Here is a 20235-nt window from a genome sequence, read left to right as displayed (position 1 = left end):
CCTGCCGAGGATGCCCTCAGGACCTTGGGGCAGGTGGGGCAGAGCACTTGTTTTCCATCCCCAAATGTCCTGCATGACTCATACTTAACCCCCCCCCCCACCCCATCTGCAGACCCAGGCTGGCTGCCTCCTCTATGCATCGATTGCCCTGCCCTCCATTGTTCATTCTTTCGTTCACAATGAGAATGGCGTCTCTTACCCAGGTGTGCTATCAGCGCCAAAAGAAAAGGCTTGTTGTTTTACCCTTTAACAACACAAACAACCGTATCGACCCAGGGATCATCTCCACGGCGTTGCTTATTTTACTTGTATTCGACTTGCATTCCTGGAGTGAACATCACATTTAAAGTGTCATTTTTTCCACCCAAACCTTGGCAGCGAGTTGGCGTCAAGGTTGTGGCTTTTATGGACACCTTAGACACCGGGTTTCTGAATCAATCCCACAGTGGATGATACGTATTTTTAGAGCCCCATTAGTTGACTCAATGAAGACGAAACCGATGGCGTAGGCGATGCCTCCTACGTCAGTGCGGGCCAATGGTTTGTGCTTCTGCCCAGGAGTTTGTGCGTAACAGTATGGGGGAATCCACCCCTCTCTCGCTCTCGCTCTCTCTCTCTCTCTCTCACTTTTTCTAGCTCTTCTCTATGGTGATGTGAATGGTGAAATACAGAAGAGGGGAGAGGGTGGGGAGGGGTGTGTGTGTGTGTGTGTGACTGGAGGGTTGAGCCAGGAGGGAAGGGGTGTGCCATTATAAGAAGCCTCAGAAGAGGCATGCGTTCAGTTTTTGAAACCCTCACCTAAGGATACGAGCGGAGCCACCAACGAGGGAGGACTCCGAGAGAGTATCTTTACGTCACGGATACAGGTAAGGAAGTGCTCAAATGACTTCCCTTCATTGGAGCGTGAGCCTATTTTTGTGGAGAGATAGTGGTGTACAGGTGAAGAAGAGGTGGGAAAAGAAAGTTAGAGGTGAGAAAAGAGGACTTGTTGTCTGCTGTGTGCACAAACAACTTGCTAATAGATCCGGGGGGAATATTGTTGTTTAAAGGCAGCCACAGTTGGATTCTCCCTTTTTTTCTGCTTCTTTTTTAATCGAGTCTGTCTTATCTGCTTCATCTCTTTGGATTTTGACCTTAGAGCCAAATCTATAAATACCACGCTCACCTGGAGTAATCTTTTTTTTCCATTACTCCCATTGTCTCCCAGCGGCTTTAAAGGTACCAAAGCTACCGTCAGCATTACCCACATCACACCTGATTACTACTTAATTAACAAGAGAGAAAGTCGCAGATTGTGCTGAGAAAGCGGTTACTCACTCAGCAGCAAATTGGATCAGGCTACCTGACTTAATGTAACACAATACAACATTAAAAAAAGTGCACAAAAATGTACATTTTAAATCAGTGATGCCGTAAAAGGATGTGTAAAACTGCATTTTGTTAAAGTTCTCACTTAACATCAAAGCAAATTTATCATAACCAAGCTAGTAGATGCAACTGAGTGCCACTTTAAAGTCAGCTTATGTCTGGTTGGCTCTGTGGACTGATCACGAAGTATTATATGTCACATTAAATACATCAAATCAAAGCTTCAAAGAAACATTGACAAAAGCTATTTCGATCCTAAAGCAGCTCCGGTGTCAAACTTAACAATAAGGGGTGGAGGAATAAAAAGATGCTCAAGAAGTGAAGCAGTTGAACGCCGTTAATATGCTAAGCACATGACGATGATGATTTTAATGATAATGGTAATGAATGTGCATAATCTTTTCCCATTATCAGCAAAGACGATACCCGCACAGACAGGGGAGAAAATGGGTGGCTAATGTGCCATTTACAGATAAATGACTCCACACTGGGGAAATGTTTTATGAAGACCAGGATATGTTTATAGGACAGAATTAGACACGGTATTTTGGGGAAATAGTATCTCAGAATAATTGGAGTCATGTGTTTTAATAAATTGCTGAAGTCCATTGATAAATTATTAGTTGTTTGTCCTGCTACTAATGCACCTTAGCTCTTTTTCTACTGAAAGCATCCCACACACACACACACACACACACACACACATGTGTATATATATATATATATATATATATATATATATATATATATATATATATATATATATATATATATATATATATATATATATATATATATATATATATATATATATATATATATATATATATATATATATATATATATAGTGGGTTGTTTTTAGAATTATAAATTGATCGAGTCCAAGTCCATAAGAAGTAATTGAATTTTTTAAATCTGTATTTCTTCCAAATCTATAATAGGTTTAAGTGTATCTCATGTTATTGGGGAAGGGTGTCATTTTTTAATTTGCAATTTATGTATTCTGCTTTGTGTGTGTGTGTGGGGGGGGATTCCATGGCAGAACATCACAAGTTTGTTGCTCTAATCAGCTGCAAAAGCTTTTCGGATTTCTGCTGCCTACACTAAAATCCGTCTGATTACATAGTTAACAGAATTTTTTGGCCTCTCTGTCAGTATGAATTTGATGCTTGTGGTATTTTGCATATGTGAACCGACTTTGTAATTAGAGAATGATTTTGTGATTTACTGAGAAACAGCCGTTTCAGCTGCCGTCTTCTTGCGTTGCAAGTATTTAGCAGTCCATCACTTTTCCCTTTCTCGCTGTCCTTTACCTTGAAAAAAAATAAAAAAAGCTTGTCTGCTACTAGATTGCTTTCCTCGGGCTGCGTGTCCAATGGATTTGGGCAGGTGACAAGGCAACTTAACAGCAACCAGATCAATGATGACACCATGTCAGCTGCCTAACACTCTGCAGAAATTCAGCCTTATAGACACAGCTGCAGGGAAGTAATGCTGCAGGACTAAGTGCATCATTAAGAACTTAATGTCCCTGTTGTGATAAAATCCTTGTTTTCTGATTACCACTCGCTGGTCTGGCTTTGATAATTGACATTTTTTTTGTGTTTTCAGTTAACTTTTCGGAGCACAGTGTAGATGGAGTCGGCATTGTGAAATGTTGTCTGTTTTATGCAAACCGCGAACATTGTCTACAATTTTTTTCCTAAGCACCCACATCCCACACATCTAATCCAGAATCAGCTTCGACCGATGTGACGGTTTAGAATCCAAAGTGAACGCTGATGTGTGTGTGTAGTGCTCTGATCTCTTTTAGTGTGCAATCAGCCCTGTGAGAATATTATTTGGGGCTATTAACACAGCTTCATGTGGGCTAAACGATTCTGATTGTTGGCATGATTTCCCAGGAAGGTCATACCTGATGCTGGGGATGATTGCGGGCGAGCTGTCACCCAGTTGTGTGTGTCTACCCTCAGGTGCAAATAGGTTCCCAATTAAGAGAAACCCTGCGGGTGCAATTGATGAAAACAATAGAAATGATTTGCTCAATTGCTCTAACGTGATGGTGCCTCAAAAGCAACTGACTATAAACATAAAGAGTGTCATAACTTCCCTACATGTTTGTGCTAAATGTGTGAGTGCCATAACGTGTATGAGATATGAGGAAAAAAAGTGTGTGCAGTTTTGTTTCCACTTAAATTGTGCGCTCTGCCACCGAGAGATAAAAATACAGAATGAAAGCAAAGCGAGTTAATAAAAGCACATTGGTATCCAGCAGTGGGAATTGAGATTCCTCCAATAGATATGAAGAAGCAGAGATTAAGACAGAGTTAAAATAAAGAAGCTAATCACCTGTTTTACACTCTTCTTCATGTGCTTGAATTGAGATACACACGCAGCATCAGCATACCCCTGGTGCCCTTTACGGCCGAACCCTTTCCTTTCCTAGTCATCACAATCTATTCATTTTGCTTCTATGTGACACTAACTTGACTTGAATGCAGCAGCAGGTCAGGTAAGAGGTCCAATCATAAAATGTGGTGCAACCGTGGCAGATGTGTCTAAATCGGATTAAGTGGCCTCTCTCATATTAGTCATTTCAGGATCCTTCCCTCATAGAAGGGCACAACTGTAAGCGCACCTTCCCCTGCCCCTGGTCGTCTTAACTCTCCAGCGAGTCACACACCAGTTATCTGTGGCTGCACAGGCTGGATTTACAACCCGGTGTAGGAAATGATCCTGTTGTTGTGAGTGTGTGTGTGTGTGTGTGTCCTCAACAGTCCGAAGGTTTTTAGGGACAGCAACTTGTTATTGGTTTCAACAGGACAATGATTGTCATATTTGGTGTGGATTTCAGGGGCATTGCATGATTCTTTGGGTTTTCTTTGGGCTTCCGTGTTAGTTTTGAAGGTGGACCAGGGCAGGTAAGTGAGAAAATGATTAAGGGGGACAACAGATTTGATAAATTATTTAAGTAATTTTTCGAGCAACTACTGCTGGTTTCAGCTTCTCTGATATGATATTGCTATTTTCTGATTCACTACACTGTCAACTGTATATTTGTAATGTTTCTCAATTGACCTTTCTCACTATTTTTTGTGTTACTCATACACAGAGCTATTAAGGAATTAATGTAAGATATGAATATAATACACACTGGCATTAATGTAATGTCAGTGTGTGCTGCTAGCAGATTTGGAACATTACACATTACAGCTCCTAACCTGCAGTACAGACTTTATTGGTCCTCTCTTCAGTTTTAGAAGCAGAACAACCAATCTGAAAATAATTCAATTGTAAAATGAGTTTGCAGAATTGAGTAAAGTCCAATCACACACAATCAGGGACCTATGAAAGGTACAGTATCTCATGTCAAGAGGCTGATCTGATGAGTCACCACCTAATAAGCACTACTTTGTTGCAGGGATCTGATTTGGACTAAATGGTACATAAGCAGCAAAACGAATTTAATTTTAACAGCCCTTTACAATGCTGATTGTAGTAATAACCGCAGTGACAACAGTGGATGTGGACATGGTTTAAATTCTTGTTTCTGTTTTGCTACACCATAAAATGTTAGTCTATAAAAAAACCAGCCATCTGTCCCACCATCCTTCGATTTTTCCAAACCACCAACTTTGCTGAGATATGCAGGGAGCTAGATCCAATCCCAGAAAACATTGAGGTAGAGACGGGTTACAAATACTTAGGATGACCAAAAGTAACTTACTTTTATTTTGCAAAATAATTCTTACAAAGTTCAATGTGACACATGAGGACAAAGCGGAATGATGCAAAGGTTGCTAATAAATGACTGTTAACGGTGCAGAACACAACATACAGTAGAAAAGGTATTGCCATGGTTGTCTATCTGCAACTGGCAAATATTGTTATTGCAAAAGTTGTCAATGAGCATTTAACAGATTCAGTGTCAACATTTCGCAATTTTATGCATCAACAATGTGGCGTTATGTTGTTAAAATACTGGGATCCAGGCAACAATGGGAGGTGAATTGAGTTGGTGTTCACAGCACTGAAACAGCCACCCTGTTACTGTGGATAATCCACGGATCAATTTTCATCAAAAGTACCTCCTACTTCAGAAAAGGTCCCTATGACCGTGACTCAGGAATTAGAGCAGTTGTCCACCAACCTCAGGGTTGTTGGTTCAATCCAGGGCTCCCCCCGGGCATCGAAGTGTCCTTGAGCAAGAGACTGAACCCCAACGATGAGTTTAGGCCAGCTGATGCTGTTGGTCAAAAATATTTGTCTTTTGTTTTTTTTACATTTCCTGCTGTGAGCGTCACAAATGACCTCCTCAAAGAATTTTTATAACGTTTTTTGTAATTTGGATGAAGACAATTTCATAATCCATATGTGATGTTTACAGGCATCCACACAAACGCATGAAAACCATTAGAATCTGTGTTTTCAGACTTGTCCTCATCTTTCTCCACTCCACTCCACATTCACTCACTAAACCACACTTTATTGGTCCATTATCTCACATCAGTACATTTTCAACTAGCGATTACAGAGTGTAAGGTGATAAAACACTGAATCTCCTCAGGTTATAAAGAATTAATCGAGTACCATTAATGGCCCAGGAGATGTAATAGGTAGAGCAGGAATTTTAATCACTTTCATTCACAAAGTGACCACATTTTCATGCCATCCATCTTTGGTGGCTCCAAGCTCGAGCTTGACTTTAATGAAGGGGACTTACTATCTACTCAGCGCTGGAAAAGACTGAAAACCTCTGCAATTTGTCATTTAAGATAAAAGATCTCAGGCGTAACTCACAGAAACTGAGAGGGAGAAACGCTGGTAGATGAGTGGAGGAAGGCGGGTGAGTGTCGAGGCAAGAAAAGAGCAACAAGAGTAGCGAAGTGGATACAAAGGAGAGAGTAAGAAGGAAGCAGAGAGAAATAAACAGAGAGAGAGACCCCTAGGTTATCTATGCATTAGCAGGCTCCTTTGTGCTCCTCAGCCTCTTGTAGACGACTAATGGATGAGACAGAGTGAGTCAGAGAAGGGCAGGGAAGGTTCTCCGCAACTCACAGTCATGACACTCTGGCCTCCCTCTCATCCGTCCAATTAAGCTGTTCATGTAACTTTTCCCCCCAAATATTAGCTTTGATAATGCACTTCATTTTAGCAACTTTGCACATGGCGTTCACAGTCTTAACATGTTGATGGGGAATACAGTGTGAACACAGTGACCTTATACTAGCTGGGATTACTTCATTCCTTGATTTCTCTAAAGCCTTTGCAATTTCTTCAGGAGTATCACTAGTAATGTAGCATCTGCTGCAAATATATGATTACATTATAATAATCTAGAACTTTTTCATTAAATCTAAAATATAATCTTCAAATCAATCAGAGTTTCAATTTTTGAATGACATAATGAAGACTGTTTCACTTTTTCATTATGTTCATATTTTTTGAGCCGCGCCTTCATATTTCAACAAGGAATGCTATCGTCAAAGGTTCAATTACCAATATCAGTAATACAGCAGATTGCCGACAACCACAATGACAGGCTCGGGTTTTAAATTCAATTTGCTTAGATTTTACTTTGTATTTTAAGATTGGAATTCAACAGGCTTATCCAGCCGCACATCTCTTACGTTTCCCTCGTTCTAGAATCATCTGAGTGCCTTTCATAAATAGTGGAATGCTCTTGTTCAAATCACTCCACAAAAATTTCAACAGAAATCCAATCTCCAAATCCCGAGAGGTAGGGTCCACCCTGAACAGGTCTCCACAGTGTATCTCAGGGCCAACACGGAGAGAAACAAAGACAGACAACTATTTACAATCACATTCACACCAATGTCACCAGTTAACCTAATATCCATGTCGTTTGGACTGTGAGAGGAAGCTGGTAGGTGGAAGTGAACTCTGGACCTTCTAGCTGTGAGGCAGCAGCACTAACCATTTAACCACCATGGAGGGAATGACATCGAACAGAAATGATCATTTGCAAATGCATTGATGCTGAACATATCGATATGTTGCTAGACACCGCACTTTTGCCCGACATCTAGTTTGTTACACTGCCATTATTAAAGCCTTTCACGAATATGTTTAGGCAGTTACTGCAGCTGGCCAAGGTAAAAGAAAGATAGAGGGCAGGTGTAATAGAACAACATGCCCTACGTTTTTAATTTCTTTTAAACTAATCCATCATCTTTTCCCTAACGCTAACATAAGGGGTTTTCTTGCCTGAACCTAACCAGACACAGGACTCTGGAATTGATTTCAGGTCTGGGGCTTGACAGTCGTGTGCTGAGTGCACCCGCCATGCACCTAAAGCACCTTCCTTTTCATTAATCAGAGTTTCATTCATTGAAAAAAGGAAAATAATGATTACTAATTGATACGAAAACTTAATCGCCTTTGCAGTTTAGTTTTAAGAACGTCGTTTTAAATGTAGCCATTTCTATCTTTTTAAATAGTAAAAGTAAGCCCCAATACACAGAATGGATTGGCACCCGTTTAAAATAGAAAAATTCCCGGGATGAGAAAGTTTAAATATCATCTCTCGTTCTTCCCAAATTTTGGTCTCTCCCTCTCATTAAAATAAGAGAAGATAGAAAATTCCCCCTTTTCTGAAGCCCTGCTCATTTTGATACAGTCCCTTAAAGGGCAGTAAACAGGTGGAACATTACTCACTGAGTTCTTGCTCTTACGTATTTTAGGCTCTGAGAAAGGTACTTAGGAAGCAACAATAAACGCGTAAGACCGGTGGCCTGTTTACGAATGCTCTGATTGGTTCCTGTTTGATACAAACGTAGGAACATTTCGTCTTGAAAACAGCTAACATTTTAGGGGTCTCTGTTAACTCTAATGGAAGCACAAAACAATATATTTGTTTTTTTGTTTTTTTTTTTAAAAGTGGGTAAAAGCATTCATTTATGCAAGATGGAAAGATTCATCTAAAAGTAGTGGCACATCAGGCCCCTCTTTATAGTCCATTAGCTTTTTGCTTTCATGCCAATGTTCATTTAGAAGGGGCAAGGTTGTTTGTATTTATGCAGCATGAAAATCTTTTTTCAAATGCAGCTTTTCCAGTAATGAGCTACACGCTACTGGACGGATTATGCTGTCTTGGTGCCCTGGGAGAAAAGCCTGGTGTGTGTGTGTGTGTGTGTGTGTTTGTGTGTGTGTGTGTGTGTGTGTGTGTGTGTGTGTGGGGGGGGGGGGGGGGGGGGGGGGTTTGCCCCTCCCCAGCGATCACCACTTTATCCATGTACAGTACATCAGACATCAGCCCTCTGCACCGAGTCAACTGCCTGTTCTGCCAAATAGATTATGCAAATGATAACAACATTTAAACGACAGCTGAAATTGTATGCAAATTTAAAGGCGAGGTTAGGCTGAAACGAACTAGTGGCAATATCGAGAGCAGGAACTGAAATAGATATTGGAGTGTATAGGCTCATGACTCGAAGTCAACAGATACCTAGAGTTTGGTGATCTTGCTTGTGATAACTAAGGAATGTAGCATTGGAAAAAGTTACCCTGGTTTATGTAATTTAACTGCAGACAACACTTTGAGTTGTCCATTAAGTGCCTGGATTTTTACTTCTTGTGGCTTTTTTGGGAATATTATTAGATGAAATATGAGGTGCAATTAATGCCCTCGATGAAGTCTGACCCCCTGAGATATTTATTGTACTTCTGAAGTATTTGAGTGAAGCTAACCCTTCTAACCAGCCATTGAAATAATATGATTAAACCTGAAGCAAAGTGTAGCAGAATACTGAGGGACAGGGCTTCGTGGAGCAGAGTGGATTGATTTGTGCTCTCATATCGTAACTTTAAACAAGGATTAATGTTGGATTCGTCAGTACATTAAACATACCAGAACTTTAAGTTTGGACAAAGACCTATAACGTTCACTTCATTCTTCTACTGCAGTTTCCCATGTGCTGCTGTAGACTGAAGCCGATTTGCAAAAATTGCAAGAAAAAAATAATCATCCTCTTTTAATCTTAAGTGGCTTTATTTTTGCATCTTGTTTTGTTTGGTGGTGCAATAATGCAACAGACAAACTAAAGAGCATCAGGGTGTAGCACATTTTGTCTTACTCAGTGTCAAAAATTAATTTATTCTGCGTGGAAGCAAAGAAGGCACTTTGCATTCAGCCAAACATCTCATTGTTTGGCTCTGTATGCATTTCCATTTGGCCGCACCCAATCTTTGTGGTGATTTTATCCCAAAGTGGAGATACAATTTCCACAGCATCATTCCACAGTTCTGGAGGGCAGCTGCAGACCTCAGAAATACGAAGCTTGAAAGTGGTTATCATGTGGAGAATACTGCTACTATTCACCACCAGCAAAAACAAGCAAACAAAACCCCATTGCAAACACACATATTTAGGGGCTAATGAAACAGTTAATGTAACCCAATCGGAACCGAGCAGCCTCCACTTAAGTGCTGAGATTACTACGTAATAAAGGGTAAAGTGTGATGTTCCGTATGCAAACACATATAAATATGTACTAAACATTTCAAGACGTGTCAACGAGTTGACTAATGCAAATCGTTACAGCCACACAGTGTCATTCCCACTATAAATATATTATGGCTACAGATAGAAAACATAGTAGCTCATTAACTCTTAATATCCTTGTCAATTGTTTCTCACTTACAATAATGGCTTCCATTCAAAGAAGCCATGGCAGCATGTGATGCCTCAGTGACTCATTACCTCAGCAAATATATATAATAAAAATCACTCTCTAAGATTCAGCTACATACATTTTTGTCCAATAAAATATTGTGTCCATCGAAAAAAAATGTTTGTAAAATTTGCTTAAATCATAACCTTGAAAAAAATCCCGGATGAATTTAACGAAGTCAAAGCTCTAAGAAATACTGTCCTTTGCACTTGGATTTATAAAATCTCTGTGGTGTGGGGCCTCTGGGTACTACATTGTCACAGAAATACATTCTAATATTCAAAAACTAATTTTAGGAAATATTTTTGTGTAAAAAGAAAATACAAGTGCAGGCCTTCAAAGCCTCATAAGGATATTCTTCTAGCTTTGATATAGTTGCAATGTGTCGAACCTCTGGTGATCTGTACCTGAAAGCATAAATCACAGTGGTCTTATTGCCAGATTGTGTGAATATGAACAAACAGATAAAGGTATAAAAACATTAATAAAAGGACAGACCATACACAGCTTTGTTAATTAATAATAGTCCTAACAAAAAGCCTCTCAATGGCTCCAAATGCCTGTCTATATTAATACACTCTGGGAGAGTAGTATTAATATGTGAAGGGCAGTTTTGGCATTCTGGACAGTATCCAGGGCCTATGCCATCGCTTACAATCTAGTGGTTTCCCCATTTGTTCGACGTACTAAGTAAGGACCACTTAAAGCGGAGCATGACAATACCAAATGGGCCTAGTCAAAAGGCTTGCAAATTATCACTGCACAAAACATCTCTGCAGAGCAAATAAGACAGGTCTCTCTAATGATTTTCCATAAAGCTGTTGATATATTTCTAAATGGACCAGATTCACACATGACCTGGCTCATAATGCGTTTGACTACAACTGCTAATGTGCCAAAGTGGAAGTGATCACGGTGTCCTAGTTTTTATGTACTTCTTTATTTTTGCTTCAGCGCCTCCCATATTCTGACACTCTGTTCATTGTCAGGGTGTTCATTCGCCGCCGTCAATGTGATGACCTCGCTGTGTTGCACCGTGTGTAGCTGTGACTTGTGCCGCTCATCCCAGCCGTCATCAAACCCGGTGAAAACATTGAGTGTGAATTCCTTTTGTGTGCCTCGACAACACGCTGAGCACTGTCCCTAAATGCAACAGAACCCTTTGGGCTCTTTTATCTTCCGTGTTACACTTTCAAGATGCTGGAAAAGTGACTTAATTAACAGTGTTTAGCCAGAAGAAACAGCAGACAATTACCCAACAATGAAATGCAACCTATTTTGTCTTTGGGCGGCACAGTGTGTGCAAAAAGGCAACGCTTAATTTATTGAGGGCTTTCGTTTCCCGATCATTTCTTTGTGAGTTTCCTGTGAAGAATACTAATTTAATGCTAATTACAGGAACTAAAGCGACAACCTTATGGTAAAGTTACTAGTTTTCTTGATTCTTGATTTTAAATCCATGTAAATAATATGTATTTATTACCAGGAACCTTATGGTATCCATGTAGAACTGTAGATGCATTTCACATTTTTATTTTCAAGTTCATGTGTTCTTTTCTTGCCTTTGTTAAAGGTGAAAAACGTTGTATCTTTCGGCTCATTGTCTTGGTTTTTTTTGGGCCCACAATGTGCCGAACAGTTGCTAAAGTACGTTCAAGTACCTCAGATGGTTAAGGAGGAATTCATAATTGTTAAGACAGAGGAGCATCCACGTTCTTGTCTTGGCCAAATCTGGGCTCATAAACCTGCAGAGGCCACAGCAAACGTACTGCACAGAAGCAATCTATGATGTTCTTAGTGCCTATTTTCTCTTTGTTATCTCTGTGTTATTGGATTTCATAGTGGTGGGTGATAGGATAGATGGAGGTCAGGGACTGGAGGTCAAACAAGAAACACCGTGCACCTGGTTCACAAATGTCTGGCTAGAGACAGAGACACCAGAATCCTCTGGGTTTATTATCCTTTAGCTTATGAAAACATTAAAATCTATTATGTTTTATTCAAGCATTGACACTAAAACCTTATATATATATATTTCTCCATGTCTTTTCATTTCCTATCAAAGTGAATAAAATGGTCGCCCTGCAGAGTCCTGCTGCCGCAGGCTATGGCTCGTGTTGTGGTCTGAAGCTAATCTCAACAACAGCGGATCAACTCATGCTGCATGATTTCTATCAGTGAGCCGACCCTCCAGCCTACAGTATCTGTACCCTGCCCACTGGAAATTACCCATTTTCTCATTTATTGCCTCAGGTTATACTCTCTCTCACACCCACCCACATTGTCCATCTTCTGGTGCTGGCTGAACACTCTCCCACCACCAACGCGTTGACTGACCGCCCAAATCCAGCTAACGATTCTTATAAATTAATCGGAACTGGTGTAATATTCCTGTCACTTGGTCTGGTTTTCCCCCTGTAGACTGGACACACATTCCATAGGCTTCACCTGCCAGATTCCGTGACTGCTGAACTCAGACTCCCATCCTCTACCTGCTGGGCTCCTGTTTGTCCCTGCCTGTCCGGGTGTGCTGAGCAATGAAGATCCCTCTGTGGTGCCTGGTGGTGCTGCTGGCATGTCTCTTTACCACTGGACGCAGTGACTGCCAGGAAGAATGCGTGGCCTGCGGTCTGCTCCTGCAGCATCAGCAGCTGCAGCAAACCTTCAACACCATGGTGAGTACGTGTACGTCCGTGTATGTGTGTGTTTGCATGTGTGTGTGTGAGTTACTAGTGATAAATGCATCTGCTGAATGCTTGTCAACACTATAATGTGTTTGGGGCACGGTGGTGGAGTGGTTAGTGACGATTTGCAGATAGAAGGCTGCAGGTTCGTGTCCCATGCCGATCGAGGGCTTTCTGTGTGGAGTTTGCATTTTGTTTGTGTGAGTCTCCTGCCACAATTCAAAAGACATGGATGTTAGGTGAACTGCAGACTGTAAAATTGCACATGTGACCTGTCCAGGGTGAACTCCACCTCTCGCCCTGTGACAGCTGGGATGTGTGTGTGTGTGTGTGTTTTAGTGTGGACACAGCTGCAACAGGCCGTCAACGCCCTAATTTAGGTTTTCTTGTTAAGAGCCTCCACAGTGCGTAGTGCATTGCTTTGAGTGTTGAGGGTGTGAACTTTCGTTTGGGAAAATGGGAGTCGACAGGAGGAAAGACGACGTTTGATGAAGTGTTGTAATTGTGTTATTTCTCAATGAGATTTTATTTTATTTTTTATTTTATAGGTTTCACATTTTAGGAAAGAATAAATTAAGATGAGAAACTTCCAGTTGGATACGAATCGCAATTTAAATAAATAAAAAAGCAGTTGCTCCAAACGTATTTCTTCAGTGGAGAATTTCGGTTGAAGGCCTCTGTGATGAAGACTCATTGAAGAGCCCAGGCAGTGATGCTGGAGATATTCACAAGTAAAAGTTTTTGAGTCTGGCTATCGATTTAGCTCTACTCTTTAGTTGACAAATATAATTAGAACCAAATTAATAATATTATATATAATATTAATAACCAAAGGGACTTTGGTTATTAATATATTTACTGTAATTATCTCCCAAAACAAATCAGGAAAAAAATGACGTAAATTATTTTAAAACAATCAATGCTGATTCAAACAAAACACAGTCAATACAAAGATGTTTCTGTCACTTGGCATTTGGTGGATGCACAGACAGAAATGTGTCTGTTTTCTATTATTGAGGGATTAATTGCTAATTGCTAATAAGTATCTACAGTTCTTGTGCAACATGACCAGCCTCTGCACTGAGAGGATGCAGTGGTTCTCCAAACTCAAACCAAACCCTCAGCGCAGCGCACAATCTCATTTCTGGTCCAAGGCACATCAGCTGCTAAGCATAGTCTGTGGGCATCCTTGTATAGCTGTAGCACGGCTAATTTAGCTGATAATGATGCAGAGAAAGACAGCTGGGACCTTTTTGGAAGTTGTAATAAAACTATGTAATTGACTGCTCCTCAGTATCATCAGCCCGGGCTCACATCGGTGACTGACACTTTTTTATCAGCTCCCCATTGTGTTGCCGCCTCGCCGTTGAGCCACAGATGGAATTTACTAAGCAATTCCATTGTTTCCCACTCCAAACTGAAAGACTGTGAGCTAAGCCACTGGTGTTTGTTATAATGTCAGGACCCATTGATTTATTCGTGCACGCTCCCACACACTTACGCATTACCGTCCTCTGACTACATTCATTACATAATGCCGGGTTCTGTTTACCACCTGTGCTAATTACCTGTGGTGTGGCTATTACTGATAGAGTTCTGAACGGTTCCTGCACATTATTTTCTCTGTGGTTTTATACTTGATGTCCAAATGTGTAGAGGTGAGAAAAGTAGGGTTTGAACTTCTTTTTGTGCTCACAACCAAGTGTAATACTATGATCGGCATCCATATTAAAACTATTATCATGTCTGACTTTTCTTTATGAGCATATTGTTACAGTCCACTTGGTTCCTGACAACAATCTAGTTATTTTTTTTGCATCACCTTAACCACCTCACCTTAACCCAACAAGATAAACCTCTTCAAGCACCAAACATCAACGCTGTATTTACCATGTATTGAAATCTCTAAAATAGCATTCAATACAACTTCCTTCTATAGGGTTTCTACAACCTCTTAATCTCCAGTCCTCTGCAGTATATAAATACGTGTTTCTGTGCACATACACACACATCTCCACTCACTCATAAACTCATAAACCTCCTTCAGATTGCTCCATTGATCTGATGTGGAGAATCCCCTGGTGTGCTCATTTCATTTACAATGGATAATTAATTTCCGCTGATAGATTCACAGCGGAACTCCCTCTTTTTCTCAGTCTTTTGATGTGAGCAGGTTTTCTGATAACAATGCCATTTATCTCATTTGAGCAAGATTTGACGAGTAAATGGGATTTGCTTTTTAGTTGACTCGAAGGGCTCGGGAATTTGAGAAAGGGAAAACGAAAGATGCGGATGCATAAATTTTCCTCTGCCGAAGGAAAACCTAATGCACTGTGGTGTTCTACACTCAAGGGTATAAATGACAAATCGAGTCTCATTTCAAGTGAGTCAGCAGGTAGACTAGGATCCTAATGCATGACTAAATATCAATACATTTTTATTATTAAAAATGCACTTGAAATGATCTTGAGCACTTTGTTCTTGCCCCCAAACTGGTTAAGTTCTACCGAGAGTGTTCAGGCACGAAGCCAAACTGTCAGGTGTGCTGATAAAAAACAGGAAAGTCATTAAAACTGCACAGCAATGCCGTGACTCAGCACTGGTAAACTTCATTCTGCATAAGAAGTTTAACTTCAAAACACATATATGTCATTTTAATAGTGCAAACGTCATAACCTGAAGTTGACAAGTCAGTCAGACCTAAAATATCATTTTGCCAGCAAAGGACATAATTTATTTGCTGTCCTTCAAAGCAATTTGTGATCTCGCCCAATTTTGTAATGTCAATCATTTTGCAGAAGTAGCTGTCACATTTATCAAAAGATGGACATCTGATATTGTCACATAATTTTCCATGTGCGCTGAACACTTTGAGAATAAGGGCCATTAACTCCCATGACACACTCGTCATCTAGGTCAAGAGACGGCTTCCTTACCCTGGATACAACAAACTAACACATTTGGTTTGAAATAGAAATCTGAATGCATGAGCCGAGGGGGGTCCTGGTGGCTCAGTGGTAGAGCATACGAGGCGGAAGTGGGTTCGAATCCCACAACACCAGGTGTGGCCTCACCCAGCCACCAAGGGCGACCCTGGTGCCCGTCCTGAGCCCAGATAAAAATAAATGTTCTGCTGTGGTGACCCCTGAAGGGGACAAGACAAAAGCCGTTGAACTGGAGTGCAGATCAAGAGGTGGTTCTAATGTTTTGTCCCCCTCATTCATTTTAAATAGGACATAAGTTAAATGGATTGCATTAAAGGGTGACTTTTCAATTTTCAACTTGATTTCTATAGCTTTAGTTTAGGGTGTAAATGTACACTAATGCTTTTAAACTTCCCTCTGATTTCCCGTTAAAATATTTCTCAAAGCAAAAAAAAAACCCAACAAACTCCTAGAGATGAAATCACCCGGAGGAGTTTTTCATCATTAGGAGTTTAGATTATGTCATCTGGAGGAGCTCTGGAAAAGCAGGTTAACTGCGTTTACAACCTCCATAGTACAAGCAATTCGATGACATAATTTGAACTGAAGCTTCCTCCGTGATGTCATCTGGAGGCATTTTTAAGCTAGAAGAAGAGAGATATGTTAATATAGGGAAGAGAGAATTTTAATGGCATTTATTTACATGTACTACCCCGAACTAGATCCAAAAGAAGGACAACATCAGTGAATGTGTCATTTACCTTGCACAGATGGTCACAATGTTATGCCTGATCGGTGCATTAGGGACGGGTGAAGTGGCTTTATTTAAAACGAGGGTATGGACCCACAGAAAATCAAATAATTACTTTTGTTACCTGCTGTATTATGGCGACCCTAACTAGTGCTATTACTGCTATTACCGCCTTCGTAGGGGGGAAACAAGAGCTTGTGTTAAACAGCAATCATCAGAGAAATCGGTGTTATGGTTAAAGGCTTTCATCAAAGTCACATTACGCTTTAATATCCCATAGTCCACAGGATAATAGGGGTTTGCATAAGTCAGTTTACTTACAGTGTTCAACTGTAAAAGTCTTAGACATGTAAACAAACTAAGGTTGGCTGAAGGATATATGATGTTATTCGTGTTAATACATACAGCCGCTGACAAGAGCAATGACGTTGACATCAGGAGTCCATCCAGCAAGCAGCAGTCCCCGACTGACTGACCAGAGCAGATGATGAGCTCCGGTCGATACAAAAAATGGAAAGTTTAGTCTCTAAGTATTAATATCGCCAGAAATCCTTCTTTTACAATGTCCTTGTCGTCTGTGGTGTATTTTCTGTCTGCTTCGCTGTGTCTCTGTGTCTGTAGCTGTGTCTTCAGTCTCCATGTGCCTTTCGGGGACTGTGTCTCTGACTTATGCTTTTTAAAAAAAATCAAAAGTGATGTATGCGGAGCAACCCTCACCACCTTTCAGTGCTTGTCATTGCCATCGCCACCACATGACTGTTAGGCCTTAGTGTTGCTGCCTATGTGGATTTAATAATTCAAGTTATCAGTCTATTGTGTGGCCATGACTTCCGATTTCTTAGAAGCCTAACTAAATCTGCATAAGTAAATCTGTGTATTATTTATTTTTTAATCAGTTGCTTCCCAAAGCTACCTGCGCCGTGGCTTTAAACTCTAAACCCCAAGTTTGGATCATATGAATTTGCCGTATGAATTTGTGTCCGCACTGCATTAACACGTCGTTCTTTCTTTTACATCTGCAGGTGTGTTTGTTGGAGTGTGAGGGTCATGTCTCCTCCTCGCTCACGTGGGAGGTGTGTAGGCATGCTGTCAAAGTGTTACACCATCCCACCTTTCCTGAAGGAGGTACTCTGTTCAAGAGAACGGGAGAGGAGCTGGAGCTGACCTCTCTTGACCTTAACTCCGACAGTGAACTGTTGCAGCCTGCAGCTGCAGAGCTCTTCCAGCAGGGGGATCGGTATGAGACACCCTTCGAGCAGCGCAGTGTCCAGTATGACTCATCACTGCTGGAATCCTCTGAGGATGGGGAGGGCCTGCGGGGTCTGGATCACAGCCTGGCCGATGACGAGAGGAAGCCAAGAGAGGGGAGGAGCGCGGAGAGTGACGGCCAGCTAGAGGGGGACGCGGGGGACAGTTCAGAAGCTATTACCTTATCCAAACGATTTGGGGGGTTTCAGAGGGGGCGCCATGGATACAGGAAGCTCATTGGCTTGCCCACGAGGCCCCTACAAAAGCGCTACGGTGGCTTCATAGGCGTCCGGAAATCTGCCCGCAAATGGAACAATCAGAAACGGGTGAACCAGCTGCTCAGGCAGTACCTGGGCATGCGGAGCAGCCGCAGCGGCAGGTTCAACAGCCTCCCTGTATCTCGGGTCTGGAGGCAAAACAAACTGTAATGTGTTTCCGTTGTTCTCTAGGAACCCTGCCCCAGTTACCTCAACCAATCAGTCATGTTTTCAGCGGCTCACACCACTTATGAACTGTGACGTCATCAGAAGAACAGATTCCCCATCATCTCGCTGCACCTCTGTGTGTGTCTAAGTAACAAGGAATGTTTTGACCATGATGTCCTTCTTAATAAGCATATTTACATGCAATTCTGTGAAATAAAACAATTAGAGAAGTGCAATTGAATATATTTTTGTGTGTCAGTATAATAAAAGGGGCCAAATGAGATTTGAAAACTGGTTCAATGTAAGGTTCTTCATCAGAGGCTGAACCCTGAGGGCATGACATTAAATATCAAAGCACTTTCATGCATGTGTGGATGAGACTTAAATTATGGCTTCGGCATCATTTTGCAGTTTGTCATCAATGGACTTATGTGTAAGTGCATAGGTTTCATTTTTAAACCATTAATTTTGGACTGAAAAAAAAATTCTGTACAAGTATTTGTAATGCACAAACAAGTAGTTTAGAATCCAGGAGGAAGTTGACCAGCAGTGTCCTTTTAAGATGGTTCGGTCACAGATTGCGCAGTGGGTTCGCTGGAGCACAAACTGTTAATTACTGCTAGAAGAATCCTATTTTCTGCTCAAGGCACTTAATTAATTTAACACAATGGACATAAAATTGGTTTTCTGAACTTTGAAACTCACAAAAACTCTGCTCCTTTCCTGCAAAGAAAAAAACATTGTTCACATTTCAAAAAACCACCTTTTGGCTGTGTATTGTATTCTGATTTTGGCCATTAAACAAAGGTTGTAAGTGCCAGGCCCTGCAAGTGATGAGTTTCTCCTGGGGAAATGAGCTGCAGGTTGGCAGGATTCATGGGTTCATTCCAGTGGAACAATACTGTCCTCTAGTGTTTGAGACACAAACACGTTGTCCTCGAATGCTGACTTGGGATCAGTTTTGCCATTTCCATTCTGCACGTTATGTTCAGTGTAATGTTTGGCATTGACTTCTTCTTCATGCAAATAGGGTGAAATTAGCAATTTTAACAAGAAGATGAATGTAAAAATGCACTTAATGTATGACTGATAATGACTTATGTATTCTGTCAAGCAAAAAATCAACAAAATAATAGTTTTAAAAAGTGCAAAAAACTACTATACTACTATTCTATACAACTAACTATAATCCTTTATACAGTATCGCCATTTCAGTCAGTCATCGAAGGGTTTGTGTGAAAATTATAGATATGTGGAAGGGGCTTAACATAATATTTGACAAAAAAGTTATGTATGGTATCTCCCCCGAGCTCAGGATGAGCCATCACAAAGATATTTTTGTTTAAAGCAGGCCCAAAGAGACAACCTTTATGAAAATTATAAAAAGGGATTTTAGGTCCAGTGAAAAAAAGCTAAACAAATAATTATAATAACAAATAATTTATACATACAATGTATAAATTGGCGATTAATTTAAGTATAAAGAGCTTCTCAAGAGGATACTTTGAAAGAATGAATGAACTGAGAACCGACAGCTGATCCCCCCTTTTTTTTTTTACCCTCGAATTCCGAATAATTTTTAGAATAAAACAGCGACGTAACATTTGCAGGAAGAAGAAACTCCGCCAAATCTGACTTCTTGCTTAAAAGTATTAATACAGGCCCTAATCAGACCTGTAATTTTGGAAATCAGGGGACAGAAATTTGAACCGTTGCTAAGGCAGAACTGCAGAGTAAGAAGAAACGAATCCCCAGAAATTCCCTCAAACATTAGTCTACTGGTGGCTTTTTGCAGAGCTGTTCTTGTCAATTAAGCGCGTGAGGAACTTCCAGGGTCATTGGATGTGTATTGCACCGTAAGATGCTAAAGAGGACCTCTAAATGATAGCACCCCTGAAGACCACCATATTAATGTAGTATTTAAAACCAGAGGGATGGGATGAACTGTGCATATCAACTGTGGCCATCCTTATACAGAAAAGGATGTTTGAGTAAAAAACATCTTCACCACTCGTGTCACCTTAATTTTTTAAATAGTGTTTACGTAATTACTAGTGTTTCATCAAGAGATGTAATGATGTATGCAGATGAGTGTATGTGACTCGTGTGTGTGTGTGTGACTGTGCATGTGCATGTGTGTGT

At 40.7% G+C, this 20235-nt stretch overlaps 1 protein-coding gene across 1 annotated transcript; it reads left to right on the top strand.

Moving 5' to 3' along the window:
- The first annotated feature begins 730 nt into the window (after positions 1–730).
- Positions 731–20146, top strand: LOC137102647 (prepronociceptin-like). The gene is made up of 3 exons (XM_067482360.1): positions 731–866; positions 12483–12736; positions 17443–20146. Exons 2-3 carry the CDS (start codon positions 12599–12601, stop codon positions 18094–18096), a joined length of 792 nt encoding a protein of 263 aa, XP_067338461.1. The 5' UTR covers positions 731–866; positions 12483–12598; the 3' UTR covers positions 18097–20146.
- Positions 20147–20235: the final 89 nt, after the last annotated feature.

This window comes from Channa argus, chromosome 17 (genome assembly GCF_033026475.1).
Source record: "Channa argus isolate prfri chromosome 17, Channa argus male v1.0, whole genome shotgun sequence".
Taxonomy (NCBI): Eukaryota; Metazoa; Chordata; class Actinopteri; order Anabantiformes; family Channidae; genus Channa; species Channa argus.
The sequence above is the reverse complement of the archived record's forward strand: the minus strand, read 5'-3'. Positions and strand labels throughout refer to the sequence as shown.

Bases quoted from the DNA above. Each gene is read 5' to 3' on its own strand.
- LOC137102647 (XM_067482360.1), top strand. From the start codon at position 12,599: ATGAAGATCCCTCTGTGGTGCCTGGTGGTGCTGCTGGCATGTCTCTTT. The intron at 12,737-17,442 runs GTGAGTACGTGT...TTACATCTGCAG, and splicing joins AGCAAACCTTCAACACCATG to GTGTGTTTGTTGGAGTGTGA.